The 27,077-nt window shown below is 38.7% G+C and overlaps 1 protein-coding gene across 5 annotated transcripts in view; it reads right to left on the bottom strand.

Annotated features, from left to right (window-relative positions):
- Positions 1 to 10,277: 10,277 nt before the first annotated feature.
- The window catches only part of DDX6 (DEAD-box helicase 6), a 31,673-nt gene continuing 14,873 nt past the window's right edge, over positions 10,278 to 27,077 (bottom strand). For 4 of the 5 annotated variants that reach the window (XM_070384113.1, XM_070384114.1, XM_070384112.1 and 1 more), the window contains exons 5-14: positions 25,849 to 25,978; positions 24,831 to 24,977; positions 23,579 to 23,673; positions 21,514 to 21,636; positions 20,950 to 21,078; positions 19,833 to 19,949; positions 18,493 to 18,556; positions 16,185 to 16,286; positions 15,582 to 15,788; positions 10,278 to 14,578 (exon numbers count right to left, since the gene is read on the bottom strand). In XM_070384113.1, the coding sequence (XP_070240214.1) occupies positions 15,613 to 15,788; positions 16,185 to 16,286; positions 18,493 to 18,556; positions 19,833 to 19,949; positions 20,950 to 21,078; positions 21,514 to 21,636; positions 23,579 to 23,673; positions 24,831 to 24,977; positions 25,849 to 25,978 (1,083 nt within the window). In that variant the 3' untranslated portion in view covers positions 10,278 to 14,578; positions 15,582 to 15,612. The remainder of the gene's footprint in view (positions 14,579 to 15,581; positions 15,789 to 16,184; positions 16,287 to 18,492; positions 18,557 to 19,832; positions 19,950 to 20,949; positions 21,079 to 21,513; positions 21,637 to 23,578; positions 23,674 to 24,830; positions 24,978 to 25,848; positions 25,979 to 27,077) is intronic. The other variant, XM_070384116.1, reaches the window with a different exon arrangement.

The following is a 27,077-nucleotide window of genomic DNA, read 5'->3' as shown; positions in this document are numbered from 1 at the left end:
CACCTCCTTAGGCTTCTCTTGGCTGTGACAGTTTCTCAGACTTTTCTTGTTTTTGACGCCTTTGATAGTTTCAAGGAGTACTGGTCAGTATTGGCCAGGAACATTTTTAGAATGTCCCTCAAGTTGGAGTGTCTGGTGTTTTTCTCGTAGTTATGTTGGAATTGCGGGTTTGGGGGAGGAAGAGGACAAGTGCTGTCCGCATTGCGTCATTTCAAGGGTACATACTGTCAACATGGCTCTTTACTGTTGATCTTGACCTGAATCACCCGGCTGAGTTATGTTTGTCCGATTTCTCTGCCATCAAGTGATTCTTTTCTTCTCTCCTTTCATTCTTAAAGAATGGAGAAGGTTCAAAAGTTTTAGCCTGGTTTCAGTTCAGTTCAGTCGCTCGGTTGTGTCCAACTCTTTGTGACCCCATGAACCGCAGCACACCAGGCCTCCCTGTCCATCACCAACTCCCGGAGTTCACTCAAACTCATGTCCATCGAGTCGGTGATGCCATCCAGCCATCTCATCCTCTGTCGTCCCCTTCTCCTCCTGCCCTCAATCTTTCCCAGCATCAGGGTCTTCTCAAATGAGTCAGCTCTCCACATCAGGTGACCAAAGTATTGGAAATTCAGCTTCAACATCAGTCCCTCCAATGAACACCCAGGACTGATCTCCTTTAGGATGGACTGGTTGGATCTCCTTGCAGTCCAAGGGACTCTCAGGAGTCTTCTCCAACACCACAGTCCAAAAGCATCAATTCTTTGGTGCTCAGTTTTCATTATAGTCCAACTCTCACATCCATACACGACCACTGGAAAAACCATAGCCTTGACTAGACAGACCTTTGTTGACAAAGTAATGTCTCTGCTTTTCAATATGCTGTCTAGGTTGGTCATAACTTTCAAGGAGTAAGCATCTTTTAATTTCATGGCTGCAGTCACCATCTGCAGTGATTTTGGATCCTGGTTTATGTATGTCCAAATGCCCCATCCCACATCTCAGAGGGCTCCTCCCTCCCCATCAGATTGTGTAACATGAGAAATCTGGTAGGCCGTGCATTCCAGTGGGTCCTGTGGTTCTATAATTCTTGCAGTCAGACCCAGGTCTTGGTCTTCAGTTTTATGTGCCCAAGGACCACATATGACTCCTTCAAATCTTCCTTAAGGCCTTCTGCTTCTTTCTGCATGCTCTATTTTTTTTAAAGAGCTTTCTCTGCTAAGTCATTTCAGTCGTGTCCAACTCTGTGCGACCCCATAGATGGCAGCCCACCAGGCTCCCCCATCCCTGGGATCTGAGGCACAATTGACCTACAATAAACTGCACATATTTAGAGTCTGTAATTTAGTATTTTAACAAGTGTATACCTGTGAAGCCATCATCACAATCAAAATACTGAACACATCTATCACTCTCAATGTTGCCTTGTATATCTTTATAATCCTCCCCTCCTTCCCACCTCTTCCCCAATAGGCAACAACTAATCTGCTTCTTGTCCCCAAGAGCTTACATTTTCTAGAATTTATTTTGTGTTTTTTTATTTTTTTAATTAAAATATAGTTGATGTCCAGTATTGTTAGTCTTTAGGAAGACTACATGATTCTGACATTCGCTTACAGTAGGAAATGATCCCCACAGTGAGGCTAGTAACCATCTGTCCCCATACAATGTTATTACAGTATTACTGACCATGCTCCTTATACTGTGTATGCCATCCCATGGTTTGTTTATTTTGTAAGCAAGGATTCGTATCACTCAATTCCCTTCACCCCTACCCCCACTGCCTTCCCCTCTGGCACGTGCCCGTTTGTTCTCTGTATCTTTGTCTGTTTCCATTTTGTTTTATTTTTTAGATTCCACGTGTAAATGAGACAAACAGTATTTGTCTTTCTCTGTCTGATTTATTTCATTTCGCATAATACCCTCTGAAAGTGTTAGTCACTCAGTCCTGTCTGACTCTTTGTGACCCCTGGACTATATCTCTATCCATGGAATTCTCCAGGCAAGAATACTGGAGCCATTCCCTTTTCCAGGGGACCTTTCCAACCCAGGGATTCAACCCAGGTATCCTGCATTGCAGGCAGATTCTTTACTGTCTGAGCCACCAGGGAAGCCTCTAATACCCTCTAGATCCATCCATGTTGTTGCAAATGGTAAATGTCCTTTTTTCTGATTGAGTAATAATCCATTATGTGTGTATGTGTATTTCAAGTGTTTATCCATTCACCTATCAATGGACACTCAGATTGCTTCCTTATCTTAGTTATTATAAATAATGTTGCAATGAACATTGGTGTGTATATATCATCTTGAATTAGTGTTTTTGTTTTCTTTGGGTAAATAAATACCTAGAAGTGAATTTGCTAGATCATGATGTAGTGCTGATCTTAATTTTGGGGGAAATTGCCATACTGTTTCCACAGTGGTTGCATCAATTTAAAATCCCACCAACGGTGCACAAAAGTTCCCTTTTCTTCACATCCTCGCCAACTTCTGCTGTTCGTCCTCTTTTTGATGATAGCCATTCTGGCAGGTTTGAGGTGATAATCTTATTGTGGTTTTGATTTGCATGCTTGCTTGTTATTAATTAGTTGTCAGGCATTATTAATTTTAGTTTGGGTGCTGGATTTTTTTATATTCTCATAAATATTCTTGAGTTTTTTTTTTTCTGGGAAGCAGTTATTTTGGAAAAAGTTAAATCCTTTGGGGTCTTATTTTTTTAATTAAAAATTTTTTATATTTATTTATTTGACTGTGCGGGGTTTTAGTTGCAGCATGTATGATCTTTGAGCTTCATTGATGCATGCAGAATCTTTAGCTGTGGCGTGTGGGATCTAGTTCCCTGACCAAGGATCAAACCTGGGTCCCCTGCACTGGAAGTGTGGAGTCTTAGCCATGGACCACCAGGGAAGTCTCAGTTCTTGCTTTTTAATATGCATTGCTGCTGCTGCTGCTGCTTGGTTGCTTCAGTCATGTCTGACTCTGAGTCACCCTACTGCCAGGCTCCTCTGTCCATGGATTCTCTAGGCAAGAGTACTAGAGTGGGTTGCCAGGCCCTCCTCCAGGGGATATTCCTGACCCAGGGATGGAACCCAGTCCCCTGCATTTTAGGCAGGTTCTTTATCACTGAGCCACCAGGGGAGCCCTTAAGACGCATTTGGTGGGGACTTATCAGCACTCTAATGATTACTCATTACTACGGCAAGACCTTTCTCAGTACTCTACCCAATGCCTCATGAATCAGGAGGTCTGCCTGGTGGGTACAGGCACTATTTCCAACCCTGTGTGAGCTCTGGGCACTGTACCCCCCTAATCCTTTTGGGTGGTTCTTTCTCTGGTCTCAAGTAGTTTCCAGGCATGCTTGGGCAAATCAATGCTCAGCCAAAGACTCAAGGGGGATCCTCTGCATATCTCTGGAGTTCTTTTTCTCTGCAGCTCTCTCCTCTCTGACACTTTGTCCTATAGTCTCCATCTGCTCGCTCTTCTCAGAATCTCAGCTCTGTTTCCTCAAGCCATGTATCTTGCTGGATTCCACTTGGGTTCCCTTCCCTGCATCAGAGCTGGAAAGCTTTCTCAAGGCAGTAAGTTGGGTGTTCATAATCACAGGGCTCATCTTGCCTTTCTACATATGGTCAAATGCTTAATAATGCAAAGGAGACATTTGAAAAATCTAGGTTTTGCAGCCATGGGCAGAAGTAGCATCTATCCACAAATCCTGTTTGTTCATTCAATAGTTATGGAGCCTCCATCTTTGGGTTTCACTGTCTTTCATCTCCTGGTGTCTTAAACTATTGCCTCATGTATTGTCCATTGTTGGCTGCTTTAGGAAAGGGAGTAGATTTGCTCACCATTACTCTATCTTGGCAGGAAGTCTTGGAAGGCAGTCCTCTTCTACTGCCCTCACTGGCAAGTTCCTAATTGTGTTTGCATGCATGTGTGCTAATTCGATCAGTTGTGTCCAGCTCTGTGAGACGTTATGTACTGTCACCCACCAGGCTCCTCTGTCCATGGGATTTCCTGAGAGTGGGTTGCCATGCCCTCCTCCAGGGGATCTTTCTGATCCAGCGATCAAACCTGACCTTTTCCATCTCCTGCATTGGCAAGTGGCTTCTTTACCACTAGCACCTGGGAAGCCCCAGTTGCATTTTTATAGCCTTTAATTTCTTCTCTTCCCCTACATGGTCTGGTGGTTTAGTTGCTAAATGGTATCCAACTCTTGCGACCCCATGGTCTGTAGCCTTCCAGGCTCCTCTGTCCATGGGATTCTCCAGGCAAGGATACTGGAGTGGGTTGCCATTTCCTTTTCCAGGGGATCCTCCCAAACCAGGAATCGAATCTGGGTCTCCTGCATTGCAGGCAGGTTCTTTACTGACTGAGGTACTACAAAGGAAGCTTATATGGTCTCAGTTCAGTTCAGTTCAGTCGCTCAGTCGTGTCTGACTCTTTGTGACCCCATGAATCGCAGCACGCCAGGCCTCCCTGTCCATCACCAACTTCCAGAGTTCACTCAAACTCATGTCCATTGAGTCAGTGATGCCATCCAGCCATCTCATCCTCTGTCATCCCCTTTTCCTCCTGCCCCCAATCCCTCCCAGCATCAGAGTCTTTTCCAATGAGTCAACTCTTCGCATGAGGTGGCCAAAGTACTGGAGTTTTAGCTTTAGCATCATTCCTTCCAAAGAACACCCAGGACTGATCTCCTTTAGAATGGACTGGTTGGATCTGCTTGCAATCCAAGGGACTCTCAAGGGTCTAGAGCCCTATATTAGCCAGGCTTAAATCGAGGAAGCAGAACTACAATGGATACTATAGAATGAGGAATTTATTAGAGGAATTAGGCTTTACTCCAGTGGTTTCCAGCATATGTTCCCTGAATCAACAGCATCAAGCCTCAGCATTACTTGGAGGCTTGTTAGAAATACAAATGTATAGGCCCCACCACAGACCTATAAACTCAGAAGCTCTGGGGGTAGACTCAGAAAGTTGGTTTTAATAAGCCCTCCAGGTAATTCAGATGTCTGAAGTTGGAGAGCCACTGTTTTACATAATTGGAGGAGAAACTGGGGAAGTAATGGTCCAAATGAGGCTATTAAAAAAAAAAAAAAAAAAACAGGGGAAAATCACTAATTGACTCCCTTAATCACTAGTTTGAGTGAACAAATTAGTGCATTCACAGCCAAGTGGTCTGGCAATAGATCTGTGTTGCTATTGGTCAGCAGAGCTACCAATAAGGAAAAAGAGCTGGACATGAAGCAAGAACAAGAATGTGCAGCAAAAATAAAGAGCAAGGGGAAATTGGAACTTTCTGGCACCTCTCTCATCACCTCTGACCATGATAACCTTCAGATTGTGATTCCTGCTGCTTCAGTTTCACCTTCCAAATACTGTGCAAATTTTCTTTTGGCCAGCTCTGATTCTGAGCCAAATAGGGAAGGGAATTGTGGGAAATTTAATTTGAGCTTAACCAAGTTAGTATATCACAAATCTACCAAAGTAGAACTTAACAAGACAGGAGATTCTAGGAAAGGTAGTTGCAGGTTAGCTAAATGGACAAATTAAAAAAAAACAAACCACAACATTCCATCTCATGTTAATATGACATTCAGTCACTTCTATTAACCATTTTTTTTAAATTTTATTTTATTTTTAAACTTTACAATATTGTATTAGTTTTGCCAAATATCGAAACGAATCCGCCACAGGTATACCCTCGTTCCCCATCCTGAACCCTCCTCCCTCCTCCCTCCTCCCTCCTCTACCCTCCCTCTGGGTCGTCCCATTTTTAGCTTCCAAATTTAAAAATTAGCAAAATTATGCATCTGATTAAATACTCCACTGTCCAGCAGAAAATCAAAAGCATTCTAACCCTCTCCCAAAAGAGGATACAAATTCCTATATGTCATTTTATATTTTCAGGCAAGTTCAAGCCTTTTCTGGTGGGTCAAAACCCTTTTTGACACCTATTAATAAATCTTGTCTTCGATGGTAGGAGAATGAGAGGAGAAAAAAATAACTAGTTGATACATACCTAATAGATTTGTAATAAAATAAGGAAGAAATACTCATAAATATTATAATCTTCATTTCTACAACTAGTCATGTGGTCATATGGTATCAATAACTTTCTTCTTCCACTACCCATTCCGCATGTCCTTTGTCCTCTGCAAGTATCTTGGATAATCTTGATTCTCTGCCTTGACCCAAACCTTCTGAAGAGTCTGGACTATTACTAATCCAGTCTTTACTAGATTATTGTAGTTTTCCATTAACTTTTATCACATTATAAGGTATATTGAAAGTAGCCCCAGGAGATTTGCATTTCAGACAAAGTCTTCCTTGCTGTCTCTGTGTAATCCCAACCCAATTTCTCCCTTTCAAATTAGGGTCACAAAGCAGCCTGTTGGTTGAGTAGCAGGAGAAGTCCACAGTAGGCAGAAGTCCAGTGTGGCAGGCTCAGTTTCCAGTTTGATGGAACTTCTGATGAGTTCTCTGGAGGAAGCATTTCTCTCTTGGGAATTAAGACCTCTGGTTTGTAATCTATTTTATATATAGTAGTATGTATATGTTAATCCCATCCTTCTAATTTATCCCTCCCCACTCTTACCCCTCTGGTAACCATAAATTGTTTATATTTGTGGATCTATTTCTGTTTTATAAATAAGTCCATTTGTATCTCTTTTTTCAGATTCCACATGTAAGTGATACCATATGATATGCCTTTGGCTTACTTCACTTAGTATAACTGGTAGATCCATCCATGTTGCTGCAAATGGCATTACTTCATTTTTTATGGCTAATATTCCATTTTATACACACACACACACACACACACTCACATTCATACCATATATTCTTTATCCATTCCTCTGTTTATGGATATTTAGGTTGCTTCCATGTTTTGGCTATTGTAAATAGTGTTTCTATGAACATTGGGGTACATTTATCTTTTTTAATTAGAGTTTTCTCCGGTTATGTACCCTGGATCAGCATTGCAGGATCCTATGGTAACTCCATTTTTAGTTGTTTAAGGAACCTCCATACTGTTTTCCATAGTGGCTGCACCAATTTAGATTCCCATCAACAGTGTAAGGAAGGTTCCTTTTTCTCCATACCTTCTTTAGCATTTAGTGTTGGTAAACTTTTCAATGATGGCCATTCTGACTGGAGAGAGGTGACCCTCATTGTAGTTTTGATTTGCATTTCTCTAATTAGCAATATTGAGCATTTTTTTCATGTGCTTTTTGGCCATCAGTATATTTTCTTTGGAGAAATGTCTTAGATCATCTGCCCATTTTTCAATTGGGTTTGTTTTTCTGTTGTTGAGTCGTATGAGTTATTTGTATATTGTAGAAATTAATCCCTTGTCACATCATTTGCAAGTATTTTCTCCAAGTCTGCAGGTTTACTGATTGTCACAGACCCTTGATTTTCCTGTCTCACCCTTTGCCTGCACTTATTCCCATGGTACTACCAACGAAAATCCGAACTGTGATGCCACCACATCCACGAACAGCCCATCCACCAACCCTGCTAAGGAGGTGATCATTGAGCTCACCAAATATAAATAACCCAATGCCAGAATCTCATTTTAAGAGTCTCTTTTCTGGGACCACTTCTGGTACCAATTATTCTGTCTGGGTCCCAACAAGAAACAGATGGCACACTTGTAGTAGGAAAATTTGAGAATTTATTTTCATCGTGCCTATTTACAAAGCTGTGGGTGTAGGGAAAATCTACCAAGGGGAGGGAACCAGAAAATGGAGGCAGGGTGACACTTAGCTGCAGAGATCTCCAGGTGAGGAACAAAGCGGCTAGAGGCATCTTGTGCATGCGTGCGTGCTAAGTCACTTCAGTTGTGTCCAATTCTTTGCCATCCAATGACTTCAGTTGTGTCCAATTCTTTGCCATCCAATGGACTGTAGCCCACCAGGCTCCTCTGTCCATGAAGTGGGTTGCCATGCCCTCCTCCAGGGGATCTTCCAGACCTAGGGATTGAATTACTCTTTTCTGTCTCTTATATTGGCAAGCAGGATCCTCACCACCAGGGAAGCCCTGAGGCATCTTACAGGCTGGGAATTAAAGGAATACAAACTCCCTCTTTGGGCTTCTCTGGTGGTTCAGACGGGAAGAATCCGCCTGCAATGTGAGACCTGGGTTCAATCCCTGCGTTGGGAAGATCCCCTGGAGGAGGGCATGGCAACCCACTCCAGTATTCTGGCCTGGAGAATCCCTATGGACAGAGGAGCCTAGCAGGCTGTAAGTCCATGGGGTCGCAGAGTCAGACATGACTGAGCAATTAAGCACAAACTCCCTTTCATCTAATTTCCTATGGGAGTCTCTGGGGAGTAAACCCAAATGCAAGCCAGCAATCGGGAAATATTTATGTGGCTCATCTTAGGCTGGACTGTACATACCCATTCTTTGAAAAGGCTGGTGGCTTGTCTGTCATTTCTTCAGTGTATTGTAGTGAAAACTGAATTTACAACTTCCTTGAAAGTTGGCAGACCTCTGGCCTGCAAGGAGATCCAACTAGTCAATCATAAAGGAAATCAGTCCTGAATATTCATTGGAAGGACATGCTAAAGCTGAAACTCCAATACTTTGGCCACCTGATGCGAAGAACTGACTCATTTGAACAGACCCTAGGAAAAGATGCTGGGAAAGATTGAGGGCAGGAGGAGAAGGGGACGACAGAGGATGAGACGGTTGGATGGACATGAGTTTGAGTAAGCTCTGGGAGTTGGTGATGGACAAGGGAAGCCTGGCATGCTGCAGTCCATGGGGTCACAGAGTTGGACACAACTGAGTGAACTTTGACTCCTCTTGCTTATTTAACTTATATGCAGAGTACATCATGAGAAACGCTGGGCTGGAAGAAGCACAAGCTGGAATCAAGATTGCTGGGAGAAATATCAATAACCTCAGATATGCAGATGACCCCACCCTTATGGCAGAAAGTGAAGAGGAACTCAAAAGCCTCTTGATGAAAGAGGAGAGTGAAAGCTGGCTTAAAGCTCAACATTCAGAAAACTAAGATCATTGCATCTGGTCCCATCACTTCATGGGAAATAGATGGAGAAACAGTAGGAACAGTGTCAGACTTTATTTTTCTGGGCTCCAAAATCACTGCAGATGGTGATTGCAGCCATGAAATTAAAAGATGCTTACTCCTTGGAAGGAAAGTTATGACCAACCTAGATAGCATATTCAAAAGCAGAGACATTACTTTGCCAACAAAGGTTCGTCTAGTCAAGGCTATGGTTTTTCCTGTGGTCATGTATGGATGTGAGAGCTGAAGAATTGATGCTTTTGAACTGTGGTGTTTGAGAAGACTCTTGAGAGTCCCTTGGACTGCAAGGAGACCCAACCAGTCCATTCTAAAGGAGATAGTTCCTGGGTGTTCTTTGGAAGATATGATGCTAAAGCTGAAACAGTACTTTGGCCACCTCACGTGAAGAGTTGACTCATTGGAAGACTCTGATGTTGGGAGGGATTGGGGGCAGGAGGAGAAGGGGACGAGAGAGATGGCTGTATGGCATCACCGACTCGATGGACCTGAGTTTGAGTGAACTCCGGGAGTTGGTGATGGACAGGGAGGCCTGGTGTGCTGTGATTCATGGGGTCGCAGAGTTGGACACGACTGAGCCACTGAACTGTTCTTTTCTAAAGCTGTTATGGCAGTTTGCCTTTCCACATGCATTTTACAATCAGCTTTTGTCATAAAGCTTGCTGGGGTTGACTGGAAGGAAATACAGGGAACCTATAGATGAAACTGGGGAACGGACAAGAGAGCTGTAGTACATGGGTTGAAGACTGTATCTTCAGGCCTGATTCCTCTCACCAGCGTTATCTTGCAGTTTTCAGCATACAAGTCCTGCACATACCTTGTTACACCAGTCTTTTGGGTGCACAGGTGAGGATGTCGGGTCCAGCTTTGTCTGCTTTTCTCCAATTACTGAGGTCTTTTGATTTCATCAGAATTTGTAGTTCTCAGAATACAAATTCTATTCACTAATTTTGGGGGGCAGGTTCTAAACAATTCTAGGGAGTAATTACTGGCAGTTCTCCAACATACTGTGGACCAACTCCCCTTTCCTGTTCTGTTTAGGCTATGAAAAATTAAATGCAAATGGAGAGACAGCCCTAGGGCTGGACAAAGGTGCTCTCAGATTTTATTGAACTGGGCTCAGAGGAGTAGTGCTGAGTCTTCTTGCTTTTCAGAATGTGAGTTGTTTAACTAAAATGACTTCAAGATTGAACTGCTGCTACTAAAGACACACCACACACATATCTGGAGTTCCAGTGGGCTTTTATTGAGATAAATTAACAAATCAAGATTTTATCCACCATCTTTTCTTTTAAATTCAGCAGACTCTGGTCAATATTATGTGTACATACAACGTAAGACATTCCAACAAAAACACAGCCCCACTGGAACATTTGCCAATTAACAGAAAGCCAATTTTCCCATTCCCCAGATGTTTTCAAAATTGAGTCCCAACTGTTCACTTCTCAGTGGAACTGGTCCCTTGTGGCTAGGGACACTGGTATCCTGTTTTTACTAAACAAAAAATAACTTGTCTTCGTTTTGTTTCAAAAAAGGGAATAGAGACTTTGTTTTCTCCAAGCACCCCTCCCCCACAACCACTGGTTAAAATACAGTAGCCTGTATCTTAATAGCCCAACCCTACCCCCTCCCTTGCCCTGCCCAGTACTGTCTACTGGAGAATTTAAATACACTTCTGTTGGAATCTGTCAGCTATGGAGGGGCACAGTCCAGGTGCCAGGCTAGCTCCCTCTGACCTCATGAACCTTTGGACACTTAACTCTTTACCTCAAAGATGAGTTTTTAGATCAGAAAGAAGTGGGTTTTCTTTGGAAGTTAAAAAACAAAAACAAAACCCAAAAAACTAAAGGTATGAAGTAGAACTACAGGCTTAAAAGGTCCACTAAAGTCACCAAGAAGTTGACTGCATCAGCTCCCATGAGGCCAAAAATTTTTGGCTTGACAAAGGTATTTTGCCAGAAAAATGATTCTACAACAGCTTAAGATACACAGAACACTGAAAAAAGTAGCAAATAAAAACAACATGGCTTAATTCCCAAGAATTTATTTCATCTTTTTGTTACTCATCTATAGTAAGGTCAGGAGTGTGACTAAAGGCAGTTTCTGATGAGGTCATGAGCTTCCAAAGTGTTTCTAAATCCTTAGTGCAGATACCCTCCCTCTTGGGGCAAAGTAACCTCCCTCCCACCCCTATTAAAAAAGAAAAAAGAAAAAAATTAAACCAAGTGATCAGAATGAGATGTTTTGATTCCAACAATGTACACTCAAGGCTTTGTGCTGAGTTGTCTGGTTCTAATCCAAGCATGATGGTATCAAACACAAAGCACAAGGCAAAGGAAAGATGCTCCCATCTCATTCTGAAAACAAATACTGACAACCAATCGCCTCCCCCCTCCCCCCCGCCCCTTGGGGCCAACCTGTAATGATGCTGGGACCAACCTGAAAATGATTTAGAGATTCTATTTAGGTTTCTCTCCCCCTTACTTCTTCCCATGGAAGATCATTTTAGAATAAATTTATTCCATTCCTAAGGGAAAAGGCAAGAAGGTTTCTCCATCGGAATGTAAGGAAGAGAGAGACAGCAAGCTGTGTAACAGTCCATAACTCATTACACGACTATATAACCACTGGTTAAACCAGGAGCTGATTGTAATTTAAATATTAAAAATAAGGGGAGTAGTTTTTATCCAAATGAACCACTGGAAAAATATTACCATTACTTAAACACCCAATACTGGAAGGAACAGAAAAACAACTAATAGTAACAATGCTCCTTATTTTAAGGGGGAATTGAAGAAAAAAAAAAAAAAGACTAGGCTTTGACCTAGTTCGTAGAGCATCTTTCCATTTAACAATTCCTATTCAAGAGTCAAGCACCAAAACTGGACAGCTGCCTGTATAAGACTGTGTCCAATAGTGGTGTCCCAGATAGTTTTAAGTGCCACTCCTCATCAGAGGCTGTACTTCAGTAATACTTTCCATTTAAAGTCTGTGCTTTTAGAGGGACCCACAGGCACGTGGCACCAGGCAGAGCACAGTCTGAGGATGGCGAGAGACTGCGCTGTTGTTTAGTCACCCACTCTCTCTCTAGCGAGACACAAAATTGCGTTTATGAACTTTCCTTGTTTTTCTTCTATAATGAATGATCCCTCTTATCTCGAAGAGATGGGGGGGGGAGAGAGAGCTGCATCAGTACAAGGGCAAGATTTTTTGGTCAAAAGTTGATGCCTTTTAAGTTCCCTCCCCCCACCCCTCCCTGGGAAAAGGTTACTTTCTTAATTAGGCCTTGCATTTAGTAACCAACATTGGCTGGAGACACAGTGTGGCTTGGATACCAGATAAATGAGTTATTCTTTTTTGGGTTTGTACTGTGCAGCTCTTGCTACAATTTTTAAGGAGTTAGGGCTATGTCTGATCAGGAGGCATCTGCAGGATTTTGATCCTCAAGGAATTTTGGAATTACAAATAATTTTGCTTAGAACTAGGCAGAGTCAAAAAAGCAACTTTGAATAACTGACTTCTTTATCCAGATGAGTTAAGCATGAAAGTTTATGTAAGACATATCCTGGAATATTTTAGGGTTTTAAAAGACAATGACAAATGAAAACCAATTTTTTTTAAAATTTTTTTTCTTTTTTTTTTTAATCCTAGATGCCTCCTGATTGACCTAGTATACTGGGTTAAAAGGGAATTAAAAACATTAAAAAAAAAGTTCACTGGTATTGATTCATCTCACTCCTTTTGCCTGGAGATCAGGCCAAACATCAAGCATGTTGGGAGGGGCACAATTTAAAGCAACACTATTGACTGTAAAGCATTTGCCAGCAATTTACAATGCAAAATGACAGGTAATTCTTGTCACAAAGCAAGAGAATGGCAAGCAGCTTTCTGCAGCATGAAAGTTAACAGCTCTCAGGGGTCGCCCGTTCCTGCAAGTTTATGTATCAAGGTGGGCAGAGGGCAACACACAAAAGTACAGGAGGTGATCCACAGAAAGTAAGCCCCAGAACTGCTGAAGTTACCAAAGCTGGTACTGGCTAATATTCTGAAATGCAAATCCATGCTTTATACATATACTGCTCAAAGACACTGCCGCTCAATCATATCCCCACACTGCAAGGCAAATTCTTTGTCCCCTTTTGCAGAGCTTGAAAAGTTTCTCAAACTTTTAAAAAAGGCTGGCGGGGAACAGTATCAGAGAGAACGTCTCAAAAAAATAACATCTTGAATTACAGGTTTCTGAAGCTTCCCTGTGCTCTCTGTCAGGCCTACTCCAAAGGTACTATGTGAGACAGTGTGGCAGCAGTGAACCGCAGACCTCTGGGTCTCTTTTCCAATGTAGGATTCCTGTAGAGGTCTGCTCTCTACAGTAAGAAGCCAAAATACTTTTTAGATTTAGTGTTGCGGAAAACTGAGCCCCTCTCATCTTTAGCTGCTCCCATAATCACTCTAATCCCCTTAATCCCAGCAACCTTCATCCAAAAAAATATATATATATATGTATATATATATATATATATGAACCCAGAAAAAAACCTATTTACAAAGTTTATACAAGTATACACACCCAATTTTCTATGGGACACGCTCTGCCACAGAGGAAAGAGGGTCAAAGGCTCTGACATGTCTACACATCAAGTGCCATAACTGCTAATGGAGGCGTATGTAAACCAGTCTTTAGTGTTCTGCTATAGAGCACAAAAGGCTTGTCATATGGCTCCTGCGATGATAGACTGCTCTTTCCTTTGGGAGCGATGATGTTGCATCTACTCAGCCCAGAAGAAATTTTTACTTGGGATTGTTTTTTTTGTTAAATACATGTATTTACAGTGCGGATGAACTGCAGTTGCATATCAACTCCTCCACATAAAGAAAAAGAAAATGGTGTTTAACATTACTAATACGTTTCATCTTCCAGCCCTGGGCTTGAGTATCAGGTAGAAAGGGAAGAGAAGAGACTTCAACTTGAAACCAAAATGAAAAGACGAAAATTTTTAAAATAAAGAAAAAAGAAAAAAAATACTATTGTTGATTCCTTGGGCTGTGTCTAAAAGATGATATTCTGAATGGTCTCATAGCATAAGGCACTTCGCACAAATAAGTAATAAGCTCTTCAGGCTTAAAAACGGATGAGTAACCAGGGAGAAGTTGAAATGCACTCAAGAGTCAGCTGTTGGAGAATTTTGAAATCGTAGACAAGCTTGTGTTCATCAAGGTTCTTCTCTTTTTAGGGTTTCTCCCCTTCTTTCTCTTCCTTCTTTGTCCCCCCTTCCCCAGAAAAATTTTTAAAAAACCAGCAGTTAGTGCAACTAATGTTCAGTCAGCACACAGTGCAAACAAGTGGAACAAAAAAGGTAAATTCCTTTTCAGCTTTTCTCTTCACCAGTTAAAAAAAAGAAATGTCTGAGCTCATAAGTCTTCATAGTTCCAAAATAAAAGAAGATGAAAAACCCACAAAGAGAAGAGCATTCCCCCCAAAATCGATGTGTCACAGATCCAAACGAGCCTTCCATAGTTTGTCAAAACCTAAAGAAAAAAGAAACCTAAAATTATCGCCAGTAAGCAATATAAACTAGGACACACACACACGTGAAGCACACATGAAGTAGGCGTTCACAAGTCCATCCCAAATGCTCTCCATAATAGCTTCTACTGAGCCTCTTTACACACTACAGAATCAGCTCAGGATTAAGGAATTTCCACTGGACATCCCAGAGACAGAATGAAATCCTGAAAGTACTGGTAGCAGGCAGTAGTCATCTGTGACAATTTTAAAAAGTTTTTTTAAATCCTATATGAACTCAACAGCCTGTCAGTGTACTAGCATACGTGAGCTAGTTTTTGTCCAAGAGTTTTGTGTTTGACAAGTAAATTAGGACAAAAGGTTAAAGTGAAGAGTTAATTTGGAGACTCTAAAAATAATGGGTAAAACGTTAACTGCTAATTTGAAAACTATCATCTCTGAAATCAGATTTTCCTCACAGGAATATTGGCTGTTTTGGAGGGTTTTTTCCTATGTTAATCAAGCCTTGTTTTAAGCATTTCTTCCCGAGTCCTATAGTCAACACAAGATGAAAAGGTGGATGCATGTGAGTCCAGCGGCCATTTAAAGTAAGGCAGTTAGTTATCCTCATAACCTGCTTATACCTTTACAATAAGGTTTTACAGATAATTTAACCTATTAAGGTATCCATTAGAAATTAAGAGTGAATGCTAACAGATGACTGAGTGATAAAGGAAAAGAGCAAAAATATTTTCATGTTCAAAATTGCTAATTTTTTTTGCTTCCATTATTTTAGAAGTCTGAATTTGTCTTAAGTACTGTTCATATACATTACTTAGGAAGACAGCATTCAAGAACTGCATTTATGGACTGGCCAGTAAGATCACTTCAACTGAGATACTTCCTGTTTACTGCCATTTATGTCAAGAGGTATTTCATCTTTTATGCTAATTGTATACGGTAGGACATCGCATCCCCCCTGGGGGAAGAGGACCTTGATCTCCTTCCTGGAAACATTATGCTTACTTGGCTATTTTCTCAGGTACACACATGCTTGTTAAGCTTTCTCATCTTCTACAGGCTCGCTGTGGTATTCTGCCACATACAGGCTCTTGTCAATGTTGCTTGGGATAGGTTTGATTTCTGTTCCCAGCTGCTCCTCAATACTTTTCAGGTTGAAGCGATCATCATATGTGATCAAGTTGATGGCTAAGCCAAGATGACCAAAGCGACCTGACAAAAAACAATTCTAATTAATGAGTTAAATATGGGAGTCAATGTGCAAGTACTAGTCTCTGTGGTAAATCCATATAGGATTAATGTTTTTATTTAGTGCCACTCATTCACAGCCTAAAGTAATAGTGTCAAAAGTTGCCAAAATACACAGTATAAAATACAAACAGTACAGTTACAAAAGTGAGGTTCTAATTTGTAAATCTTAAATTAGGCATCAGGTTATGTTAACTTAAAAATAAATGTTCTGGAAGAATTAGAAATTGATACATCAAAAAACAAGTTTAAATTCACTATTTTAATTGCTACCACACTCTACTTCACAAAAGGAACAAAATTTAGTGATTAAACTTCTCAAAAAACTTCCACAAAGAACATCTCCTTCCTTTTCCTCACCTGATCTTCCAATACGATGGAGATAGGTCTCTGCCAGCTTTGGGAAGTCAAAGTTTATTACCACATTCACAGCTTGTATATCAATACCTCGGGTAAACAAATCTTTAAAACAAACAAACAAAAAAACTCCATTATATCCTTCAATTTGGTGTCATAATACTCTTTAACATTTATTTCTAAAGGAACCTAAGCTTCACTCACTTCATGCAGTAATTCAAAAGGATCTGTAAATTACTGGCATTATTTCTCATGTGCATTAACCATAAGCAGCTTTCTGTTCACAAGTTACCTTTTCCCAGTGTTGTATCAAAGTTTTAAAAAATGGTCTGAGGTAACATAGTGCAAATCAAGGAAGGCTGAAAAAGATTATACACTCAAAAATGAGCTCCCAAGTATAATTTTCTTCACTCTATTTTTAAGTATTTAATTCAAGGTTAATAAGTTATTTTTAAAGTTCATTGCATAATGGAGAATACTTTAAAACAGAGGCAATCTACCAGCAGTAATTTATACTTTGTTCAGATTTCTTTAATCCCATTCTGCTGAATGATTTATAACAGGTCTGAGGTAAGCTAATATGCAAGACTATCCCTTCTACTTTTTTCCAGTCCCACAATTATTATGCTAATTTAGGCTTTGACAAATACACGCAGACACAACTCCAATAAGTTCAATAAGCTAATAACTAGGTTTCCCTGCACTTCTCAGCTCCACACGTCAAAATAATCCATGATGGTCAGACAAGTATTTCTAATATACTGGTTTGAATTTGTAACTTGTTATTTTCAACTGTCTCCAGATAAAATTTAAAATTGACATTCAAAGTCCTCTGTTCTATATTTTGGTTGTAACACATCTCAAAACTTCGACTATACCAACCTCACCCACTATACTTCTTTAAACTATCTTCTTAGCAATCTATAGATTACTTTTTATGCCAGGCCCCTAATGAAATATTCCTTCTTATCCAAGTCTAAAACTCATCTATAGCCTATAAATTACAATTTCATATTTTCTCAGATCACCTCAGCTAGTTATTTCCCTCTCCTATGAAAATTTAGGGTTATTTAATGTATATACCTCACACTTGCAAATTACTTTTACTCCCTTGGAGATCTAGCCCAATGCCTGTTTTTGTCAAATTTTACTGCCACATAGCCATGGCCATTTGTGAAATATACTGCCACTGAGGTAGAACAGCAGAGTCAAGTCACTTGTAACACAGACCACATAGTATGCAAAGTCTAAGATATTTACTACATGGACTTTACAGAAAAAGTTTGCAGGCCCAGCCTGAGGTTCTTAATGTCATCTTTTTATCTCTGATTAAACAACTACTCCTTGAGAGGGGTGGTACTTTGTATGTATTTACACATGTTACACATAAATGTTCAGTACTTATTTAACGATGTATTTGCCCACTGTTCTGAAAAATGAGAAAGAAGAAAGCACTGGCACTTCAAAACTTATCTGAGGGCAGCCTCAGCAAGTTAATGTAACCACAGCAGTAATTCCTAACAATGTGTGAGTTCTGTAAGTACCACCAACTCTTTCTAGGGGAAAAAAAGTATTTTTCCTTCTCAAGTAAGGAAATGGTTAATGGCAAACGGCACCTTTCTTCTTGTCTGTACAGCTGACCCTTGAACAATCAGGAGTTAGGGTCTCAGTTGAAAGTCTGCATATAACTTTATAGTTGGCCCTCAGAACCCATGCATTTCTGTATTTATCTCTGTGTATAGCTCAAAAATTAAAAAACAAAAAACTAGGTTCTTCCCTCTATCCAGAAACCTAGTTTAGATTATAAACCTAGTATCAATACTAAGACTATATTCCCAGTGTACAGACAGGAGGCTACTGAATCTAACTGTCCACACGCACCCCCAGTCCGCTTTTCTTTATGTAGTGAAATACACCAGAACACAAACTAGTCTGATTCTGGCAAAAGAAAGAAAGGCCATAATAAACATCCAAAACATAGTTTCTTAACATAATTCATTTTGCATATGCTAATAGAACTCACTCCTATATGCTAAAACTATTTAGAAAATACACAAACTCCAAAACTGGTTTAATAGGCAGAGATTAGGTAGGAGTGCCAAAATAAGTGTTTTGCAGTTTCAGGTACGGAACCTAATTTCAAAAGTTAACTACAAAAAAAAAAGTTACCTACAGCTCATTCTCAACTTCAGAAATTCTAGAAATGGTAGGAGAGGGAGCTGACTATGTAAGCAGCTTCACTGCAGGACAGGACCGAGAAAGAACAAAACTAGGAAGAAAAACAATGGGTAAAGGAATAGAAAATACCTACCAGTGCAAACAAGATTGCGGCATAAGCCATTTCGAAAATCATGAAACACACGATTTCGATGTTCCTAGGAATAAAGCAATGCATTTATTTGATTACAGCTCACACAAGCCTCCAAATTTCCATCATTTTTTTCTCCTACCCAAGCAGTTTCTTTATATCCAAATTTGTTTTCATGAATGAGAAAGGAGCCACATTCAATATACATTAAAAACAAAAGGTAGGAGAAAAAAAAAGTCTCCCGTGGGAATTAATAAGCAACAAATATACATGTATTCATATTATCTCAATTCTTAAAGGTATTTTTTTTTTGCTGGTGTGGGTTTTAAGTGACAATATTCACCATATTTACTTCTAAAATGTTTCAAATAAAAGATGCCAAAAGTTTAGCTTAACTGAAACATCTACTACTCATCTTTTCAGTTATTATATACAAAAGCTAAAAATAACTACTTTTCAAGTTAAATAAAAATGAAAACACACTAACTCAAGCAAAATCAATAAATCTACCATCTGGCAAACTGGTCTTTCTTTTCAATGCAATGTTCCTCCACTCTGAAATATTCTCTTCAATTGTATACACCATTTCTTGTGATAATTTTAATATTAGGTGCCTACATGATGGCACCTGCTGATCCATGACAATAAGCTTCTTTGAAAACCATATGTGAGCTGATTAAGTTCTTAACCTGTCAGACTACAGAAACTGCTTTCCTATCATGAAATTTCACAATGTTAATTAGCACATACAAACACAATATGTTGATAGTTTTGAATTTATTTTCTGTTAAATCAAGTTCTGAAACAGATTACATCCTTTTTCTAAAGGCAAACAATAAAGAGAAAAAGATGAACCTGAGAAGGTACACAGATAAACTAGAACCTTCTACAAACCTTCCAAAACTGTGGCTGAAAGTCACACATAAAGTGGCCTCCGAAATGTAGTATAACTGAAGACACTAAATTTTAAATAGTTTAATGTTGCTAGTGGTTACTGTACTAAACACTAGCCCAAATCTAAGATTATGGGGAAGGAAGGGAATAAAATCTCACATTTCTATTATGCTTGGCAACTGAGAAACTATTCATTCATACACAATCTCAATCTTCCTAAAACCTTGTGAAGTAAGGTTCTTCACATAACAGGGGTAATAATATACTATTACCCCTGTTTATAGTTAGGAAACCTTACCCCACAGAAGTTAAAATGAAGGGTCCTTTGCCTACTAAACAGTAATTTATTCTTAAACTCAGGGCACTTGGAAGAGCATTAAAACAAAATTCAAGAAATATTCAGAAAAAGCTTAAAAAAAAATCTATGTAAGTACAAGTTTTACACTCACCTGCCTCATTTTAGCATGGATATAGAAGCAAGAATAACCCAGTTGAGAAATCTTCTTGGCTAGCAATTCAACTCTCTGAGAGGAGTTACAGAAAATAATCGACTGGTTTATCTGAAGCTGAGCACAGGAGAGAGAGAAAAAAAAGACATAAGAAAGAAAATAAAATATTGACAAACAAATGTTGAAAACACTAAGAATTATAATCTCATGACACAGGAAATGCAAAACTATAAAAATTTTAAGTACTATTCATTTAATAGTAGTTGCAGTTAAGCACAGTTAATATACGACCACTCCCTCCAGGGGAAATAGAGGGTTAGGTTCCTGTGAGGAACTTGTAACTTTTTTCATCAATGGGTCAACAGATAATCTGGTTTTATGCATGTTACTGAGTATTTTTTGGCTGCACCACATGGCTTGCAGGATCCCAGTTCCCTAACCAGGGATCTACCCAGATTCCCTGTATTGACAGTGTGGAGTCTTAGCCACCCGACCACCAGGGAACTCACCCCATGTGTTACTGTTTTAAAGACACCTTATTTACTCATGGCCAACAGCACTATAACTCAGGTCTTTATGAAGTTTATCTAATACATTATCTCTTCTTAGGAGCACTGGACAACATGTCAGCACTATGCCTAAGGACCATTTAAAACAGTGGAATCAAGAAAAACGCACAAAAAAGTGGGGAATGTGGCATTAAATAGACTGTGAAAAAGGTGTTCATTTCTGAGCTCAAACAAGAGGGCAGGGATAAACAGCATGAAGTCTCAAATTTTTCACGTGTGTCTTCAAAGAGCATCTGAGTACTGACCTCAGGGTGACAAGAAAATTCTGGCAAGTAGGCAAACTTGCAAAAACACATCTACTTAGAACAATTATAATTACTGAGAATAATGGGATTACCTATAATTAAGGTCAAATTATTTTAGAATCAAATTAAAAGTGCCTATGACCTGTCAATGATACAGTATCAGCTTCAGATCAACAACTGAAACTACCTTTTAGGAAAAACCTAAGGACTTTTTTTCCTGAAAATGATGAGAAAACTGATACAACTGTTTTATCGAGGTTAAGAAATGGATAACATTCAGCAGTTGAAGTCTAACTGGCTCACCCTGGAGAAAAGTGTGTTGAGGCAGTGTACTTTTTGGCGCTCAGTTACATATGCGTAGTACTGGGTTACTCCCTTCAAAGTTAGTTCCTCCATCAGGTTAATCTCATAGGGTTTCTGCAAATGGGAATTCTGAAGGAAAAAAAAAAAAGTCTTATAGTTAAAGCAGAGTTTATTTCTTTAAATAAACTTTAACTCAAAATATATCCTCATACATGTCTGTCTGATAAACTTTTTTTTTTTTATAAACTCTTAATTGAAGGGATGCAGCTCTTTAAAATATATAATCTGCCATTACCATAAAATGGGAGATCTAACGTTCAGATATACAGCTAAGTTATTACTATTTTGTACTTTAAATATAGGATTATGCTATAATCAATTTATCTAGCATCAATGGCTATGTCAGACACCAGCTTAATGAACAAGTAAAAATCAAAATACTTTTGTTATCTTAAAACTTGAAACCAGCATAAAATATACACTAGTAATATAATGTAATTATGGATAAAAGTACACTCATGGGCAACAGGAAGGTACTGCTTCTAAGTACAGATTTATACTCACCATGAACTTCTGTACACTAAGAGGGAAAGTAGCAGAATATAATAAAATCTGTCTGTTTTTAGGTAGCGTGAGAATAATATCCTCCATTATCTGCACAAAATCCTGTGACAGCAACTTATCTGCCTGCAGTACAAAGAAAAGATGATCTTAAACAAAATGAAATCATGTCTAAGGTTTCTGGTTAATAAGGAATCATTCCAGCAAGAGAGTTCACAGAATGTTCCTGGCTGTAAACATTATATAGTCCAAAGGCACCAACACACATTCAGTGATACAAAAAGGGGAAAGTCTGTAATACTGATCTAAGGGAAGAAGACTCCTAGACAGACATAATCCTTATTCCCATAAAAAATTTTAATGTGATTTCCATTAAAGAGACAAAATCACTACAGATGGTGACTGCAGCCATGAAGTTAAAAGACGCTTACTCCCTGGAAGGAAAGTTATGACCAACCTAGATAGCATATTCAAAAGCAGAGACATTACTTTGTCAACAAAGGTCCGTCTAGCCAAGGCTATGGTTTTTCCTGTGGTCATGTATGGATGTGAGAGCTGAAGAATTGATGCTTTTGAACTGTGGTGTTGGAGAAGACTCTTGAGAGTCCCTTGGACTGCAAGGAGATCCAACCAGTCCATTCTCAAGATCAGCCCTGGGATTTCTTTGGAAGGAATGATGCTAAAGCTGAAACTCCAGTACTTTGGCCACCTCAAGAGTTGACTCATTGGAAAAGACTCTGATGCTGGGAAGGATTGGGGGCAGGAGGAGAAGGGGACGACAGAGGATGAGATGGCTGGATGGCATCACTGACTCGATGGACCTGAGTCTCAGTGAACTCCGGGAGTTGGTGATAGACAGGGAGGCCCAGCGTGCTGCGATTCATGGGGTCGCTAAGAGTTGGACACGACTGAGCGACTGATGTGATCTGATGGTGTTAGAAGTACAGGCTACAGCATTAAACTACCTGTGTTTCAAACTTTTCAGGGATACAGTTTTTTGAGGCAGAAGCAGGGTGTATTTCCCTTTGCCTGGGAAATAATAAAAGCTATCCTTTTCTACTTCACCCACTCACACACACAAACAGAAAACTTGCCTCCTTCAATATTATCTATGTTGGGAGGTTTCTTAACTACTATTTCAGTTTCTACAATTTAAAAATCAAGATGTCTTCTTATTGTAGGAATTACTTTATGGGATAACTACCTTATAGGATTGTTGTAAAAATTCAATGAAAAAACACATAAAGCACTTAGTGCTAACACAGCCACTAATAAATGTTCTCTCTCATTACTCAAAGATAAAAACCTGTTTCAAATTAGACCAAGAGGAAACAGATCCAGTTATCTTAAAACAGACCACATAGGAAAATAACTTCATTTCAAAACACCAACACTGGGGGGTGTGGGGGTGCTCAAGGAGAGAATGTACACATACTTGGAGCCTGATGTACAGCAAAAACAACACAACACTGTAAAGCTATTGTCTTTCAATTAAAAATAAAAAAAAAAACCCCAAACATCAACACTGACTGCATATACATATAAAACACTTGCTTGCTAGGTCCCAAGAATGCAGAGCTGAGTAAGTTCTCAAAGGCACTTATAGTCTGGTGAAAGAACACATATAACAGAGACAAAAAAACAAACAATACGAAGCTGGATATGTTAAATAAGGGGTTCTTAAGATGCCTTTTTTTTAACATGCTTTTTAAGATGAATCACAAAATAAAGAGAGATGCAGAATGGGCTTGGCTTTGAGGTTATTCAAGAGAGATGCAGAATGGGCTTGGCTTTGAGGTTATTCAGTGACTTCTCACTGCAAAATAAAAATAAACTGACTTCCCTAAGAAAAAGACACAAGGCTGAATTATTCCTATAAATACCTATCATCTATTGCTTTTAAAAGGCAAAACATGTTTTAGAAGCAAGTTAGTTTGAACAAACCAACAAGAGTAGTGAATTTACTAGAAGGTCTTAAACACAAAGAGGTTATGCTTCATTCACTGGCAGTTATAAACAAAGCCAAATCAGTACAGAATAGTATGTTTCCAAATGAAAAAAACGTTACCTCATCCAATACTATCATCTGGACATGATCAACTTTTGCTACGCCTTTCTTGATAAGATCCAGGATTCTTCCAGGGGTAGCTATCACCACATGCACTACACAAGATTAGAAAATATGTATTTTTATTAATTTTAGTTGGGGCAAAAAGGATACAGTAAAGGTTTATCACATACATATTTTATCAGAAACACTGCTGCAGGAATAATACAAAGAGGCCAAGATGTGTTTTAGAATATGGATTTCCATCTCATCTTCAGTTGGCTAGAGAATACCAGTTAGTTTCACCTGTGCATGCAGTGGGCTACAGCTTTCCAATTCACCTGTTCCAAATAAGGAACATAGTTCTTTGCCTGAGGGAAACCCCCAGGGAAAAACAAAAAGTATGCTGAACTTTTGATACAGCTGCTGCTGCTGCTAAGTCACTTCAGTCGTGATACAGCAGCTTGCCTCTAATCTATTAATAGATCAATGGTCTGCAGAAGACTGTAACAGGATCAAGTAAGATGATCATTTTTAATTAACAAGGCAGTACAAAGAATATAGGAATTAAACTAATCAAGTAATAATCATATATAAAATCCTGACTAAAATTCAATGTATAACTTTAAGTGGATTTCAACTCTTGCTGTTTTCTTTTTTCACTAAACAATGTTATCATAGAGAGCTCTTCATGAAAATGAATACAGATCAGCTGCACTCTTTAATGGTATGTGGCATTCCATTCAGTCTATACCCCAATGTATTCAGCCAAATTTCCCTGATATTTAGTTTGCTCCAGTTTTTCAGTATTACAAACCACACTGCAGTAAACAACTTTGCATTTGTCCAATTATTTCTTCAAAAAAAGATCATTAAAAACATACATTTATAATTTTGAAACATAATGCCAAATTGCCCACCATAGAGATTGTATCAATCTATATCCCCATGTTGCAAGACAACAAATTTCTTCACAAATGCTTATTACTGGTTACTAGTTAGCCTTTCCAATCTTAATTAATCTTGTCAATCAGATAAGTAGAATATCAATTTACTGTCTTTATATGCAATTTAAAAAATTATTAGTAAGGTTAAATATCCTTTCAATGACTAAAATAATTTTTTTCTTCTTGACTGAAATGGTCATTTCCTTTGTTTATCTACTGCAATGTTTGTTCCCTATTTTAAAAACAATTTTAATAAATTACTGAAAGGAAACACTTGTGTGTCAAATTACAGCCAGCAAGCCAGCTTACATCCAATCACTTCCTACCTGTGTCATCAAGCCTCATTATGTCATCCCGTAAATTGGTTCCTCCTGTGGTTGCCATCACTTTGGCCCCTCCCATGTGTTTGCTGACCTGGATGCAAATTTGACTGACCTGTAGAGCAAGTTCTCTAGTGGGAACAATCACCATTGCTGGAAAATATCAACAAACAGAAAAAAGGAGAGAGAGGAAAAAAAAAAGCCATGTATTAAAGAGTTTAAGAAGCTATAGAAATATTGCCTCTTATAATCGAGACACTCAAATGAATAAATTTCAAAAAAAGAACCTATTATAGTGCACCAGATTTAGACTTTTCCTCAGTAACAATGCTATACAATTCTTCTACTCCTCCTGGTTACAAAGCCTTAAAGGGTTCTTTGAGTTCGCAATTATTAGCTCAAAATATATTAATATTTTAGTAAGAGATCACTAGTTAAAATGCCCAAATAGGAAACTCCTGCTGCCCAGGTCTATTTATATCATATGAACATAATAGGAAGATGGCAGAATTATTATAGATCAAGAAAGCATGGGGAGAAAAAAATGGAAAATTTTAGAAAAAGCTTTAGAGGTGAAAACATAGATCTACTGGGTACAGCTATGGAAATGTGTTTCTTCCCTACTGCTTAAGATTTTAAAATCCCCAAGCCACAAGGCTTCAGAGAGAAAAAGTTCCTGCTTTTACAAGGAACTCTGCAGACACAGCTGTCACAAGAAACATTCTAGTTCCATAGTTTTAAGTATCTATTTCAGATAATTTAATTTCCCTATCCATAGGACAAATTCTTATTTTGCCTATCTCACTGGAATGTTGTTGTAACTGTATAATATGCAAAATAACCTTAAAAACTAGAAATCTCTTTTTAAAAAGTTAGGAATCATTTTTATAAGACAACCAGGCCAAAAGCTGTGAAAAGGGTAAATATTAATTTCAGATGATTTAAGTTCTGACTGAGTAAAGATGGTAATATCTTCTATATAGCTCCAAGATTTAAATCACCATTTATAGTTTAAACAACTAACCTTGTATATTGTCCTTCTTCAGGTCTAGCCGTTCAAGTAAGGGAATGAGGTAGGCACCGCTCTTGCCTGTTCCGTTTTTTGCTCTAGCTAAAATATCCCTACCAGATAAAGCAATGGGAATGCTCTCCTCCTAGAAGAGATCGAACAATGCTTATTACTTGTATGCATTGTTAATAACAGTACATAGGCAAGTTCTTCTCTCAAACACACTGAAAGTATATAAAGTTCCTTGGTATTGAAGTATTTTACAAAAGTAAAGACCAAATAAATTAGCAGGACCAGTCAACATCACCGTTAGTATCAACTGACATTTATCAGAACTACTCATAAAATACATACTAAATTTAGTAATAAAAACCTTTGAGTTTGTATGAGCAAACAACATACATGATGTTTGTGAGCATCAACAACAGAAAAAGAGGAGGAACTTGGGATGACACAATAAACACATAGAGGAAAATAAGCAGAGGACATTTCACAATTAAAAACTGGAAGAAAAAACAGCACAAACAATATTCAAAAGAAGGACTATATGATATTCTGAGACTAGTAAACCAACTTGACCACAATGAAAAATTGTAGGTTGGACAATTTTATTCCTACATAAATAGGACTCAGCTGGAAAAGTTTAGTCTTGGGTCCTATCTTTTTTTAAAATTGTATTACATAATGACCAATGTCTGTCTCGCAGCCAACTTCTGTCCTGAGATGTGCCCTAACTTCTCGTTTTCAAATTTGGCCTACTCATGTGTGCTTGCATGAGTGTTTTGCAGAAGATAATATTTCTTATTAGGGCAAATTTCCTAGACAATAGCAAAGGATTCTCAACAATTACTAAATATTAAATACACATATACAGAGAGAAATTAAAAAAGGTAAAACAGGTATGAACAGAGGAAGCAGAACACTTCTATTTCTAAAACTATTTTAATTTCTACAACTAGAAAATTAGAAAAATAAATTAGGAAAAATATTCATAATCACTATAATAATCACTATAATTAGTTCTTTCTATGCTTGAGCTAATGACCAAAACAAATGTCTAGCAATTTAAAACTGTTACTGGAGAAATACCCAAGTCATAAGCATCATGACTTTCATTTCCTACCATGATACTTATTTTAGAACCCCAATCACAGGGGTCAGATGGGTTCCATATAATCAGAATAACTAACACTGTTGCCAGAACAACTGTGAAAATAGTTCAGTGACAACACTCTGTTATCTTA

The sequence above is a fragment of the Bos mutus genome, chromosome 15, assembly GCF_027580195.1.
Source record: "Bos mutus isolate GX-2022 chromosome 15, NWIPB_WYAK_1.1, whole genome shotgun sequence".
In the NCBI taxonomy this organism is placed as follows: Eukaryota; Metazoa; Chordata; class Mammalia; order Artiodactyla; family Bovidae; genus Bos; species Bos mutus.
This window is presented reverse-complemented; position numbering and strand designations above follow the sequence as displayed.